Source organism: Panthera tigris, chromosome B3, assembly GCF_018350195.1.
Source record: "Panthera tigris isolate Pti1 chromosome B3, P.tigris_Pti1_mat1.1, whole genome shotgun sequence".
NCBI lineage: Eukaryota > Metazoa > Chordata > Mammalia > Carnivora > Felidae > Panthera > Panthera tigris.
The window spans coordinates 33914558-33930250 of record NC_056665.1 but is presented as its reverse complement, the minus strand read 5'-3'; the positions used below and the strand labels follow the sequence as shown (position 1 = coordinate 33930250).

Sequence of the window (15693 nt, the reverse complement as noted above, 5' to 3'; positions counted from 1 at the left end):
TAAACATTAGGTAACTTTCCCAAGACTACACAGCCAGTGAGTAATGAAGTTGAAAATCATAACTATATTGATTGTTATACTACCTTATTCTTATTGCTTATATATAAGCCTCATTATTATTGCTTATATACTTTCTCCTATCATATAAATTAAAAAAAAAAAACCGTAGGATAATAACAGTGCACATTTACTGACCATACATCATGTATCCTAACCCCATACCCCAAGAGCTTATTTGCGCATTCATTTTTTGTTTTTTCTTTTTTTACCTTTTATGTTCATTCAATCAAAATAAATATAAGCATCTACCAGGAGTCAAGCATGATATGCCTTTATGATATACCTAATTTTCACAGCTACTATGATAAATAGCTATTATTATCCTTACTTTTTACCCATGAGCAAACTGAGGCTCAGAGTACTGATGAAGCTGGAAGTTAAAAACAGGTCTATCTGGTTTTGAAACCCACATTCTTTTTTCTTTTGTTCCTTTCTTTAAAGCCTATGACTAAACTTACACATCCATATACTGTAAAGAGAAATTGTTCTACAAGGCTTATTACAAAGGACAGCATCCTTCTGCCATCTCATTCCTTTTCTGATCCCTGGAGGCAACCCTTTTGAATTGATTTAACTTTTTAACATTTACCATACTTATATTGCTGCCATCCTTGTGACCACAAGTAATGATTAAGCATGTTCCAACACTCCTGTTCTACACTCTCCACAGACAGGTATGCCCCCAACAGAATCAAATGGCAATTTGAGTTAGCTCAATATATAATATTTTCTTATAACAGCCACTTTTTATTACACAAATAATATTCACAACTAAGGCATGTAATTCCCTGCATAACCTATTTTTTTCTCTAGAGTTAATGTTTTGCTTTACATTTGCTCACTTATCCACATACAATTCACTTCGAAATGCTTTCCTAGCTGTGTACATCTCTTTTCAACATGTTCAAACACTGTAAGTACTCCATTTCTTTAAGAAATCTCTCCCAGAGCCTTCTAATCTGCTCTAATTTGGCATGGTTTCCCTCAGTACTTGTACAAACATCATTTGAAAAGCTACTTTCATCATCATCATCATTATGTAAATTCCTTTTGTCCCTATTGTTTTACAATGACATGTCTTTTAGTACGGGTCTGTTTTCATCCATTATGTTGGCCAATCATTGGGCGCTATCAATCTAGAAACCCATGTCCTTCAGTTCTGTGAAACTTATTTAAATTACTTTATTAATGATTGGTCCTCTTTATTTTCTTTGTTCAGTCTTTCTGAACTTCCTATTAATGTGGGTCACTGGATCTTCTGAACTGCTCTATGTTCTTATCTTTTCTTTTTTTAATTTAAAGTCCAGTTAACGTACAATGCAATATTCATTTCAGGTGTACAATACAGTGATTCAACACTTCCATATAACACCCAGTGTTTATCACAACAAGTGCACTCCTTAATCCCATCACCTATTTCGCCCATTCCTCACCCACCTTCCCTTTGGTAACCACTGGTTTGTTCTCTATAATTAAGAGTCTGTTTCTTAGTCTGTCTCCCTTTTTTTTTCTCCCTGTTGTTCATTTGTTTTGTTTCTTAAATTTCACATATGAATGAAATCATACAGTATTTGTCTTTCTCTGACTTATTTTACTTAGCACAGTACTCTCTAGCTCCATCCATATTGCTGCAAATGGCATGATTTCATTCTTTTTGATGGCTGCGTAGTATTCCATTGTGTATATATACCACATCTTCTTTATCTAATCATCAATGGACACTTAAGCTATTTATCATAATTTGGCTATTGTAGATAATGTTGCTTTAAACATCAGGGTGCATGTATCCTTCTGAATCAGTATTTTTGTATCCTTTAGGTAAATACCTAGTACTGCAATTGCTGGATCATAGGGTAGTTCTATTTTTAAGTTTTAGATGAACCTCATACTGTTTTCCAGAGTGCTGCACCAGTTTGCATTCCCACCAACAGTGTAAAAGGGTTCCCCCTTCTCTACATCCTCACCAACACCTGCTATTTCTTGTTGATTTTAGCCATTCTGGCAGGTGTGAGATGATACCTCCTTATAGCTTTAGTTTGTATTTCCTGATGATCTGTGATGCTGAGCATGTTTTCATGTGTCTGTTGGCCATCTGGATGTCTTCTTTGGAAAAATGTCTATTCATGTCTCCTGTCCATTTTTTAACTGGATTATTCATTTTTTGAGTGTTGAGTTTTATATACGTTCTTTATATATTTTGGATACTAACCCTTTATCAGATATGTCATTTGCAACTACTTTCTTTCATTCCATAGGTTGCCTTTTAGTTTTGTTGATTATTTCCTTCACTATGCACAAGCTTTTTATGTTAAGGAGGTCCCAATAGTTCATTTTTGTTTTGTTTCCCTTGCTTCTGGAAACATGTCAAGTAAGAAGTTGCTGCAGCCAAGGTCAAAGAAGTTGTTGCCTGTTTTCTCCTCTAGGGTTTTGATGGCTCCCTGTCTTACGTTTAGGTCTTTCACTAATTTTGAGTTTTCTTGTGTGTATGATATGAAAGTGGTCCAGGTTCATTCTTCTCCATGTTGCTGTCCACTTTTTCAACACCATTTGCTCAAGAGACTGTCTTTTTTTCCAATGGATATTCTTTCTTGCTTTGTCAAAGATTAGTTGGCCACACATTTGTGGGTCCATTTCTGGGTTCTCTATCTGTTCCACTGAGCTATGTGTCTGTTCCTGAGCCAGTACCATATTGTTTTGATGATTACAGCCCAAAGCGATTTTCTTACCTTTTCTTGTGTCTTCCATCTCTTTGTCTTTTTCTTCAACCTTCTGAGATATGTCCTTAACTTTCTTTCCAACTATTCTAGTTCTTTCTTTATGTTATCATATTTTTAGTTTTCAAAGGCTCTTTTAATAATGAATGTTTGTCTTTCATGCACTTTGTTTGGTTCCATGTATGCAGTTATATTTATTTATACAGGTTTGCTGATTAGTTTCACTTGTCTGTCTTGAAGTTCCCTTTCCCCTGCATAGTTTATTTTTTCCAAGTTGTATTATATCCATTAGTTTTAGTTTCTTTAATATAAGATGTTTCTTCAGGGGTGCATGGGAGGCTCAGTCGGTTAAATGTCCTACTTCGGCTCAGGTCATGATTTGGCAGTTTGTGACTTTGAGCCCTGCATCGGGCTCTGTGCTGACAGCTCAGAGCCTGGAGCCTGTTTCGGATTCTGTGTCTTCTTCTCTCTCTGCCCCTCCCCCACTTGTGCTCTGTTTCTGTCTCTCAAAAATAAATAAATGTAAAAAAAAAAAATTAAGATGTTTCTTCAAATGCAGTGATAAAATACAGGGCTGAGAAAAAGCACTATTTGGAAGTTCTAGTGTGCATTGGTGGAGCTTCCAAACTGGTCTTCCTTGTATGGTTATCTGGCTAGTCTATTTTGTAGGGCGAGCCTCTGATACCAATACCTCTGGTCTTTCCTAGGAGTTGTACAAAAGTCCCAAAGACTTTTTGAACGATTTGTCAAGGAGATACGTGAAATGCGGAAACTGAGTGGAATCTTAATATTCAGTATGTAAACATTCATTAAATCTCCTTATTCCAAATATGTACCCCAGTCCTCAAATGTATCTGAGAACTCCAAGTAAAGAGATCTTCTATTTTATCCTTTCCAGAGAATAAATTTCCAGCTTTCTGCTATGATTGGGGAAGATCAGTCAGCCAGAGGCTTCTTTCTCAGGTCTACCCAGTTGGTTTATGATTCAGCTTTCTTCTATTAAGACATTTAAAATTTGTCTATTTCCTTTTTGGATTCCACAATTTTACTATTGTTGTCTCTCGTTGTTTTATTGTTTGTTGTTGTTTGACCTGCACAGGTTTTATCATTTTAACAATTTTGGAGGAGGAAGTAGAAATTAAATTTATATATTTAATCTGCTATCTCCAGCCGTAGGTTCTTTCTATTATGGTACATCTTTCTCCCAAAATTTGATCTCTAACATAATCTGGTCAGGATTTGCATTATCTTGGATTATGCCTCTATAGACATTTAGGAAGTGGTCTTTAGTAGGACTAAGAACCAGAAAGATTTCAATGTAATCTTCAGGTGTTCAGTGAAGGCCCAATTGCCTTCTGTAACACAATAAGAGACAAAGATATTTACTTGTCAAATAAGAACTCCATATATTCTCTTAAAGGGAATAGAATTATTTCCTGACAGTCTTTTCCAGTTCTGTTTGTAAAACACTTTAACTCAGAGAACAGAATCCAAATCCAAAGCTGGAAAATATTGTCACTCTCATCTGGTCTAATCTCCCTTTCTGACAACAAAAAAATCACAAATTGTATAATGATTTAAAGACTTTGTCCAAATCACACTGCTAAACATACAGAAACATAAAGCTCATCATGTAAATCTGAACTATCAGATGCCTGTCACATAGTAAGTACTTAATATTTGTTGAAAAATAAATTTCAAAACTAGCTGCTCTATCAACTATGCTTTTTAAAAGAGGCTAAGTATAAACTATAGTTGATTAGTAAATAAAATGATATCACCCCTATTAACTTGGTGTATATACCTTATATCCGAATCTGAAGCCTTCTGCCTCACTGCCAATTTTGTAATCTCTCCTTGAGACATAGTCTTATGAAGCTTTGTTTCTTCATCAACTGAAGAAAATCGCTGTGATGTCTGTAATAATTACATATATGGAAGACTTTAAAACCAAGTAACTATAACAGCACTGTAATTAAAACTCAAGTTATAGAATTTGAGAATTATATCTATGAAAAATATATAAAAATACATTCATATTATTTAGCAATTCATTGAACTAAAATAACCTAGTAAAAACTCTATTAACTTCCTAATCTGAAGTAAAAAGAACTTGGGTCAATGAAATGCTGAATAGGACCTACCAGCTCATGTTTTCTGACAACTTAACAATGAATATCAAATGGAAAGGTATGAAAGAAGTCAAAGCCAACTAAAGATACAGACAAAAGATCCAGGATCTGATAAATCTAGAATACTAAGTACAGTCTTTCATGCCTTTTATTTGTCCCTGTAAGTTAATAATTATTATGGCCTAACTTGCTATTATAGATTCTTATTATACTCAGTCAAGGATTTTAAAAATCTAGAAGGAAAAAAAAAAACAAAAGCAAAAACAAAGACCAAACAATTAAAGATCATTATCACCACTAATGCTCTATACAAACAACTTACATGGCTTTATCAAACTGGGGCCTGAATTTCAATCAGCAATTTTTGTTCCATTTGTTTACAATGTGCCCCTTTAAAATTTGGAGGAGAAAATTTCTTGTTACCTATTCAAATCATTTCCTAGTATTTCATTTTTCTATAATTATAGTACTTTTCTTTAGCCTTTTAGTCTGCTTGACTATGGCCTTATCAACATAAATAGAAAATAACATGGGTTGCTAAAATTTAAAGAACAGACTTCTGCTTCTGGCCAAGAAGAATTAACAGGGACCTGTTTTATCCTCTTGTCTGAAACAACCAAAAACAAAAACAAAACACAAACTCACACAAAATAGTAAGAACCAGCAGTTATCAAGATGATGGACAGTTATCCCTGAGAGATGGGAAACAAAGGAAGTAAAGTCTTTCATTTTCCCCAGCCTAATGCCTTGAGACAGTTTCCAGGCTGTTACACAGGGAGGGGGAATCCAGGTGAACCCTGTCAGACTCTCTGAGTTGGACACATGAAGCTGAAGTCCAGAGAGACCAAGGTTGACTAGGGACCAAAAGGCAGAGTACTGAAGAGGAAAGTGATGCACAAATAAAGAACTCTAGAGATCTTCAGAAACTATTTAGCTGAGTACTAATCAATACTTCTATGTCAGACAACTACCCAAGACCAGGCAAAGGATCACCTGAAAGGTTTAAAGGAAATAGAATCCCACACCTATGAAATCCCAGTAATAGTGCCTGTACCCAAGAGTCAGAATACATAACTTTATGATTCCCAGGGCACTGGGTGAAGTACACAGAGGATCTTGCCTCAATAGTCAATAATGAGCCCTAAGTGAACTATTGCTCTGTTTAAGCCTAACAAATCTTTGTTTTATTTAATAAAAATTGTATATTAAGTATAGAACCTAGTTCAATTTACATATAAATATTAAGATTACTACAGTCAGACTAATTAACATATCACCTCCTCACATTGTTTGTTTTTTGGCAGTGAGAGCACCTGAAAGCTACTCTTTTAGAAAATTTCCAATATTCAATACAATGTAACTAACAAATCTTAAAAGGAAGACCTAATTGCTTAGGAACAAATTGCTTCCAGAACCAAGCTCTAGAACATTACTGGAAATAACAGTCTCCAGAATATTAATTAAATACAAAAGTACCCAGTAAGCACCCAGTAAGACAAAACTCACAATGTCAGGCATCCAATAATGCCTATTTCTAGGCATGCAAAGAATATATATGACTGACAAGGAGGAAAAAAAAAATCAATCCATCTATAGTGACTCAAAACTGACGCAAATATTGAGCACTAGGAGATCAGAGAACTGACTAAAAAGAAAGGACTTAAAACTGCATGGGATTCAAGGTGACTTTTTTTTTTTTTTAATGTTTATTTTTGCAAGAGAGACAGAGCATGAGTGAGGGAGGGGCAGAGAGAAAGAAAAAAGAGAGAGAGAGAGAGAGAGAGAGAGAGAGAGAGAGAGAGAGAGAAAATCCGAAGCAGGTTCCAGGCTCTGAGCTGTCAGCACAGAGCCTGACACAGGGCTCAAACCCACAAACCGCGAGATCATGACCTGAGCCAAAGTCGGACGCTTAACCAACTGAGCCACCAGATGCCACCAAGGTGACATATTTTTAAAATCACTGCTTCTGAGGAAAATGAAGGTAAAAAAGAAGGAAGGGGTGCCTTTTGGAGATTGAGTAGTGAAAAGGAAAAGAAGCAGAAGGGTAAAATTTAGAATCTAGCAAGGCAAAAAAAAAGTAACAAATGAAAGACACAACTATGCCTTCACCACACACACACACACACACACACGCACTCACACACCTACCAGACCCAAAAGAGGCTGCCTGTAAAATAAATTTTTCTTTGTTACACTGACAGAAGAGGAAGCCCTTGAAATCAAGTTACTTATAAACTATCCCAAATGAATATGCAGAAATTAAGACATACAAAATCTACACAAGCTACAATAAGAAAACAAAGAAAATTAAAACCAAAACAATGCAGTTGATTAACCCATCTCCCACTGACCAAAACCAAGCATGAAGTAGAAAACTGTAAGTCAAAAATGAATTTAATAACTTCATATATGAAATACCATATTAATCAGAAATTCAAAAATTAAAAACAAAAATGAGCTCCCCTCTTCCTAGAAAAACCAGGAAGAAGTGAAAAGAGTCAAATGAACTCAGGAAAGAAATAAAAAGATAGTAAAGAATAGCTTAGAAGATGCCCAAGGGAGAAAATACACAAATGCAAATTTAAAAGGGACTGAACAAAGGCAGAAAGATAATAAAGAATGTAAAGTGATATAAAGAAATGAGTGAAAAGAGTCAGAAGAGAAGGTAGTTGAGTTGGAAGACAAGAAAAGAAGAAAAAATCATTTATAATTGGGGTCCCTACAAGAAAAACAAAACAATGGATGGAACACAATATCTAAAACTGTAATCCAAGAGTTTCAAGAATAAGGCAAAACCTGAATTTGTGCACACACACACACACACACACACACATACAAGTCCTGCAGGTATATGGGATAACTCACCTGTGATGATGAAGTTGAAGACATATCCTAACTTTTAGATATAAAGAAAAAAAATTCTGGAAGTCTCCAAGTAAAAAGAGCCAATAACTCTTTGAAACAGCAAGAGAATTAGTCTGGTAACAGACTTCCAAAAATAACAAAGTGAGACAATAAAATAGCATTTTTAAAACCTCAGGTATAAATCAAGTAAAGTATGAATCAAGGATTTTATATGTAGCCAAGATGTCCCTTCAAATATCAAGGGAATTCCAGAGCTATGAGCCTTCCTGAGTAAAGTATTAGGAGCAGAGCTACAACCAATCAAGAGATAAATATGGAAACTTCAGCAAAATATTTGATGTGATCATTTCAGATATTTAATAGATCTCAGACAAAAAACAAAGATGGACACTAGAGTGAAAGAATATGTAAAATTAAATGTTCTGACAAAGTAGAAGTAAAAGCCTAAAAAACAGAGGAAAGGTAGAGACCAGAATAATTTGATAGTTGTGCCAAAACAGGTGAGAATTAAAAAATATTTTTTTATAAATGACTAACTGGAGAATAATAGATTAAAATATGGTAAATTAGGGGTGCCTGGGTGGCTCAGTCAGTTGAGCGTCCGACTTCGGCTCAGGTCATGATCTCATGGTTTGTGAGTTCGGGCCCCATGTCAGGCTCTGTGCTAACAGCTCAGAGCCTGGAGCCTGCTTCTGATTCTGTCTCCTCCTCTCTCCGCCCCTCCTGTGCTCATGTACTGTCTCTCTCTGTCTCTCAGTAATAAATAAATGTTTAAAAAGTAAATAAAAAAATAAAAATAAAATAAAATATGGTAAATTAAGGGCATTTTTTAAAGTTATATACAAACCCAAAGAAAAGAACACACCACCTCATATCAAAAGAAATTTTAAAAAGTGAAATAAAAAAGTAACAAACAGCAAATTTAACATAATGCAGAATAACAACATAAAATTATAAGAGTTGAGACCAAAGCTATCAGTTATATCAATAAATATAAATAGATTTAACTCATCGATATGGTAAAAAAAATTTTAATTTGGCTCACAAAGTAGGAACCAACTATAATGCATACAAAACACATCTAAAGCAAAAGGGTTCAGAAAGGCTAAATATAAAGGGATGAGTAAAAGTACTCTAGGCAAATGGAAATAATTAAGAAAACAGAGGCTATAATACTATTATTTAAGTAGAATTCAAGCAAAAAGCACTGAATGTGACAAAGGACACTTTTTGATACCAAAAGCCACAATTCACAATGAATAATAGGAAACTTTAACACAACAGTCTCTGTATAAGATAGCTGTATAAACAATAGTAAGTATATAGAAGGTAAACAACCTAATCAGTAAGGAATAAATTATGGTTATATTTTGAAATTTTACATTCTGAATACATAATATATACCTTCTTAAAAAATGCACAAGGTGCATTCACAAAAACTAACCACATATTAAGTAATAAAGAATATAACCAATAAATTTGATCAACTAGAAGCATTACAAATACTCTTTAATCACAATACAATAAAACTAGAAATTAAAAAAAGTTAAAAAAGAAAAAGGTTCTTCCTCTGAAAACTAAAAGATTTTTATTGAGCAGGTTTTGGGTAAAAAATAACATAAACTGAAATTACAGATTTTCAAAAAGTAATTGAAGACTTAAACACATTAGAATAAACAAGATATATCTAAAGTAGTGATCAGAAGAAAATTCACAGCCTTAAAAACCTGTATCAATAAAAATAACTTCAATAAGTGAATTAAATTCCCCACAAAAAAATGTAGAAAAATAAGACAGTAAACCAAAAGAAAATATAAGGAAATAAATAATAAAGGTAAAAGCAGAAATCAGTGGAGAACAGGGAAGCAGTGGGGAACTAGGTATCATAAATAAAAATCCTGTTGTTTTGGGAAAAAGTAACAAAGACAAATGATTAGCTAACTTAAAGAAAAAAATGAAAAAACACAACTCTATAAAATATGAAATGACAAAAGGGAAATAACCATTGAAACAAAATTTTTAAAAATCATGAGATTATTTCCAGACCTCTATGCAAATAAATCTGAATGATTAGATGAAATGAATAATTTCATAAGAGAAATTATTTACCAAAATTGACCCCTTTAGATAGAAAGTTTATAAGACTAATTTCTGTAGAAGAAATATAGAAGTAACGAATTACACCATAAAAATGTACCAATCCAAGATGGTTTCATAGGGAAATTCTACCAAACCTTTAAAGAGCAGAGAGTTGCGATGCTATGAACCATCCCTAACTTCTGGGGGGGGGGGGGAATACATATATAAATCCTAAGTATATTCAACAGTATGGCTGCTGTGCTGGGACTGCCAATCCAAACCTTTCATGTCATGAACTGTTCAATATCAACCAGATTTCTAATTTGCAAGACCCATCTCAAAATCACCAGCCTAGGTTCTAAAATTCTATAAACATCCTCTCCTGGCTTCCCCTTTCTGAGGCCTAGCCAAGGTAGATTTTCCTTTACTGTAAAATAAGCTAAAAACCTTAGCATTGCTCTATCTACAGGTTTTTCTGGCAATTTTTTGTGGAGAGAGTGGTGGTGAGAAGGAAAATTCAACAAAGACAAGGACTAGTGAATATCTCAGAGAATAACAAACAGAAACAGGAAGTGACAGCAGGTTTGGGGTAAAATGAGAAATTTATCATACTGGAGATAAAGAAGACAAATTTTGGAGAGCTATTTAGGAATCATGCCCACAGAGATGATTATTTTCCATCTAGGGAATGAGAGAGGAAACTATAACGTTACCTATACCAATCCTACCAATAAGGAATAGAAATGATGTGACTAACTCACTTACCATCTAGAATATTGAGAAACTAAAAACTATATAAAAATTGGTTTTAAAAATACTACATGACAGGGGCACCGGGGTGGCTCAGTCAGTTAAGTGTCCGACTTCAGCTCAGGGCATGATCTCACGGTTCACAAGTTTGAGCTCCACATCAGGATCTGTGCTGACAGCTCAGAGCCTGGCGCCTGCTTCTGATTCTGTGTCTCCCTCGCTCTCTACCCCTACCCCACTTGTGCGCTCTCTCTCTCTCAAAAATAAATAAAAACATTAAATAAACTTTTTTTTAAATATTACGTGACAGAACATATTCTTCTTGGGTAAAAGCCAACACAACGGATAGAAGAACTGAGCGAGAGCAGCATACAGAGAGTAAATAGTTATTCAAATGGCAGAATTAAAGGCAGAAAGTTAAAAAAAAAAAAAAAAAAGGAAACTGCTACTCTTTCCACTCCTCCTAGCAGGTAACAATTAATTAATGTTAATTTAATTAACCACTGATGAATTCAGGAGGTAGTGCTTATCAAATCCTCTTCAGGTAATTCATTTATAACTGTCTTTATCCTATTGGATCAGTTATTTTGCAAGTGGAAAGGTAAGACGGCTTCTTCCAAGATTGAATGACACTGTTTTTAGAGAATGTCGCAAGTGACAGGGTCACTTTGTCCAGGAAAAAAAAAAAAAAAATCCAGTTTTTAAAAACCCATGTGTCTAGAAAATCAAGCCTATTTAAAATCCTGGAGATACCTGAATTTTTGAGAATTCCCATTTACAAACAATTAGTCTTCATCTTCATAGTATCAGATAACATTAGAACACGGCATATTTTCAAGATAAACAAACAGAAACACATTTTAAACTGTCTCCACCCTTTCCACCCCCAACCCCAATACTATCTATCAGCATATTCTAGAAAGCAAAGCTGCTTCATGCAAGTGTCCACCAGAAACAAACACCACCACCTGTTCCTAAAATAGCTAGTGATGAAACAGAAGGACAGTGAGAAAGCTGGAAAGGGGGCTATATACACTGTGCAGGGATACAGAGTGCTCTACAACTACTGGCATGCAGTGACCGTCAAAAGCAGGTGAACAGAATCATAGGCAGAGGCTACCAGCTAGAACCCTTAATGGGGCCAAATGCTCCAAGCAGAAAGCCCAACCTCCAGCTCATCTCAGTAAGAGTTTTCAGTGAGGAAGAATTCTACCACCAAAAGGACTAAGGTTTGTAACAAAGCAAACTCTCAGGAACAAAACAGCAATTACAATGCTAAGTTCTTCCACAAATTAAAATTCTATATACGCTTTAGAGAATAATTTAAGTATGCTCCCTATTTACACTAAAAAAAAAAAAAAAAAGAATACTTTTTAGTAAAATTAGTTGCTCTGTAACATAATTTCATCTTTAACCACTAATCATATGGTAGAGTAAGTTTCATTATTTATAACTCAAAAACAGGGCACCTCCAAAATGGAGTTACTTTACCTTACACTGAAGAGAGGGCTTTGGCTCCAGTTATATATATTAATAGATACACAGATTGTTTCTAACTTTTATAGCCCTATGGTTTAGCTCAGCGTAAAGACTCATTTGTCTAATTAGAGACCTAGTCATACAGTTTTCTATTTTTATTTTTTCTTCTTAGATTATCAATATTATCATTTAAAAATGGGGTCTATCTAATGGAAGATAAAGACAAGGAGGGTATTCTAGAAATTAGCAGAAGATTTAATTCTTTGGCACAAACAGCTTACAACAGTTCAAAAATGAAATATTTAATATGTCAAAAGGCCAACCTAAAATTTTTCTCCCATAATGAATATATACTAAAGAATAACATTAGAAACCCAACTTAATTAAGGATATGCATGGAAATAAACCACATATATCACTCCACTTGATAAGTGATAATGTTTTAGTACATATTAGACATAACAGACTCTTTATATAGTATATTTTCCAGGACAATTCCAAAATCAAATACTTTATATCCATAAATACATTCATACTTGTCAAACTATATATACCTAATTTTGGATGAAATATGATGATAAAGTTATACTCTTGGTCAAATATTTTGACTAAGTGTAGCTTTATTCAAACATAACTCCAATGTTATAATTTGTGATTAATTCAAATTCACATTACATATAGACTTCTGCCTGGTTAGGTTGGTCCAAGAAAACATTTTTGGCACTGTTCATTACATTTTTTAAAAATTAATGTTTAGGGATGCCTGGGTGGCACAGTCAGTTAAGTGTCCAACTCAATTACGGCTCAGGTTGTGATCTCACGGTTCGTGGGTTCAAGCCCTGCATTGGGCTCTGTGCTGATGGTGAGAAGCCTGCATGGGATTCTGTCTCTCCTTCTCTCTGACCTTCTCCTGCTTGTGTGTGCTCTCTCTCTCTGTCTCAAAATAAATAAACTTAAAAAAAATCATGTTTATTTTCTATTACTAAATAATGGTGGAGGGGAAGCAAGCTTAAAGGCCAAAAACAAAAAAAAGGAGAGTACCATTTCAGTTAAAAGCAATTGGATTATTTAACAACATACCCTATTCACTAGACCAAGGATCAATCAGCAAACTACGGCCAGCAAGTCAAATACAGCCCACTGTTTTTGTAAACAGTTTTACTAGAACACAGTCCTATTTGTTTACTTATTATCTATGGCTATTTTCACTTTACAACAGCAGAGCTGACCAACAACATCTAAATATTTACTATCTGGCCCTTTACAGAAAACAATTTGGGGGCCCCTGATCTAGACCTTTTAAGATATAATAGAAAAACTGTACATTAGTGCTAAATTAAATAACCCTAATTTCCCCTAATTTATGATTTGATATATGCTGTTAAAGTGCCCTTTATCTGGTCCTATTAAATTAAGGTTTAGTTTTATTGCTGTGTTCACTGAGGTTTCCCGTGTACAAACCACTATACAAGGAAGAAGCCGCAAAGGTTAGCTTTAGATTAGCAAAGACTACTCACTATTCCCATCAGATTTGCTCGTTCCCTATATTTCTTATATTGCTGTAAAATTACCATTTCGGAGTCACTGTGAGAGGCCTGACCCAGGCTGGGTGCAGGCCCTAGCTCAGAGTGAGAAGCTTGATCAAGGGAGAGAAGGGGCTCAATAATGTCATCGTAATCATCTTCCTCTGTATCCCCCTCCCCATCGGCAAAAGTACCTCTAGTCAAGAAATCGGAGCGCGTCCGCGCCATTCGAGCTTTCTTTTTATGGGCCGGTCTGGCAACCTGCTTGACCAAATGATAAAACAAATAACACAACAATGTTTTGTTTTGGTTTTTTTTGGAGACGATGCCAATGAAAGACATCTGAGAGCTCATGAGTTTCTTGAAACATCCCTCCACCCCACTGTATCCTCTCTTCTAGAAGTGACAGAGATAACCAAAAGCAATCCATATACATTACTCTGGACAAAACACAAATGGAAGCTAAATCTACACTGTTCTCCATCGCCAAGGAAGTCATCTTTCACCGCCATAATATGTCACCAAAGCCACTTGCATAAATTGCCTTCTTTCTTTAAGCAACATCTTTTTTGTAAACATAATCTGGGATTTGAGTCACCATTCCCTCCCTAAAGTACACTTCCCTAAGTATAAGAGACTTAACTCATTGCTTCTTTCCCATAAACACTTGGGAGTAAATGCATAAATGAGGTGCTCTACTTATAAGAATAATAATTTCCAAAATAGGTGCATCTATTTTGCATAAGAGAGATAAAATTCAATACTTACCTCTCCTTGGCCCGGCCCAGTTAATTTCACAGGTTTCCAATTTGGTTCATCTTGTTTATGGAGTAGAGGATTTCCACTGTTTAAGGCTTCCTTGTTGACACTTAAGATAAAACAACAGGATTACATTTCAATTCCGAGCAGACATCCCATGGCAACAGTCTTAAAGTACAACATGAAATATAGCCTAACAAGCCAAGTCAAAGAATTCTAGAAAATCACATAAATATTTCCAGATCTTACCCAATTCCTAAAACAACGTATCAATGTTTTTCTGCCTATCCTAATTAATAGCATTATCAAGAATTAACATATGTGACTGAATTAGAAGCCTGTCCCTGATAATCACTGGGTATATTCTACTATGATATATGTTTAAGAATAGTAGCAGCAGAATTAGCTCAAGAAAACAGATGGATTTGATAAGGGAAAATACTACATCCCCAAATCTTTAAAATCAGTCTTAGAAGGGACCTTTTATTCTAATCATTATAAAATACCTGATAAGTAGCTACTAAGTGATAAAGATCCCATTACTTTGTTTTATACTGAGATGGTTCCTCCTGGTTAGCAAATTTCCTTTCTGAAATCCCTCTGTAGCTTTCATCTACTATCTTAGTTTTAAAACTGTTATACAGAACAGTGAGGTGCCTGGGTGGCTCAGTCAGTTAAGCATCCAACTTCGGCTCAGGTCATGACCTCATGGTTCATAAGTTCAAGCCCTGCATGAGGCTCTGTGCTGTCAGCTCAGAGCCTGGAGCCTACTTTGGATTCTGTGTCTCCCTCGCTCTCTCTCCCCCTCTCCCACTCACACTCTGTCTCTAAAAAATAAATAAACGTTAAAAAAAATTTTTAACTATTATACAGAACAAAGTCAACACTAGAAGGATAAGAAATTATTAAGTTAAAAGAGGTATGCCATACAAATAGCACAGTGTTAGTTTATGAAAATTTAATTTTGCTTGAATAACCACATGATGTGACTACTTTATCATTAAATTCTGTTACCTACCTTAACTCAGAACCATGAATCTTAAAATTTATCAACATACCATTATCCTCTCCTTAGAACTATAAGCTCACTGAGAATCATACCTTACCTTCTAACATAGTGGTGGGTTTAAAGTACACACTAACTTATAATACAAGTTGGCAGACTAACTGCTCTCATGCAAAATCTTCCATTTAATTTTTATAAGTGAAGACCAAGGGGCCATAAAAGTTATACTGTCCTTTACCCTATGCATAAATCCCTAAACAAACCAAAATAGATGGCAACCTTTCCTAGCTAAAGGCGTCTCAGGTATCTCCCTTTTTGGCCAACCC

General features: G+C 34.9%; 1 protein-coding gene across 7 annotated transcripts in view; it reads right to left on the bottom strand.

Moving 5' to 3' along the window:
* Nucleotides 1–15693, bottom strand: part of MYO9A (myosin IXA) — a 282301-nt gene that overhangs the window by 87219 nt on the left and 179389 nt on the right. For 5 of the 7 annotated variants that reach the window (XM_042988478.1, XM_007084561.3, XM_042988482.1 and 2 more), the window contains 3 exons: nt 14371–14470; nt 13651–13863; nt 4579–4691 (listed from right to left, as the gene is read on the bottom strand). In XM_042988478.1, the coding sequence (XP_042844412.1) occupies nt 4579–4691; nt 13651–13863; nt 14371–14470 (426 nt within the window). The remainder of the gene's footprint in view (nt 1–4578; nt 4692–13650; nt 13864–14370; nt 14471–15693) is intronic. The other 2 variants (XM_042988481.1, XM_042988483.1) reach the window with 2 other exon arrangements.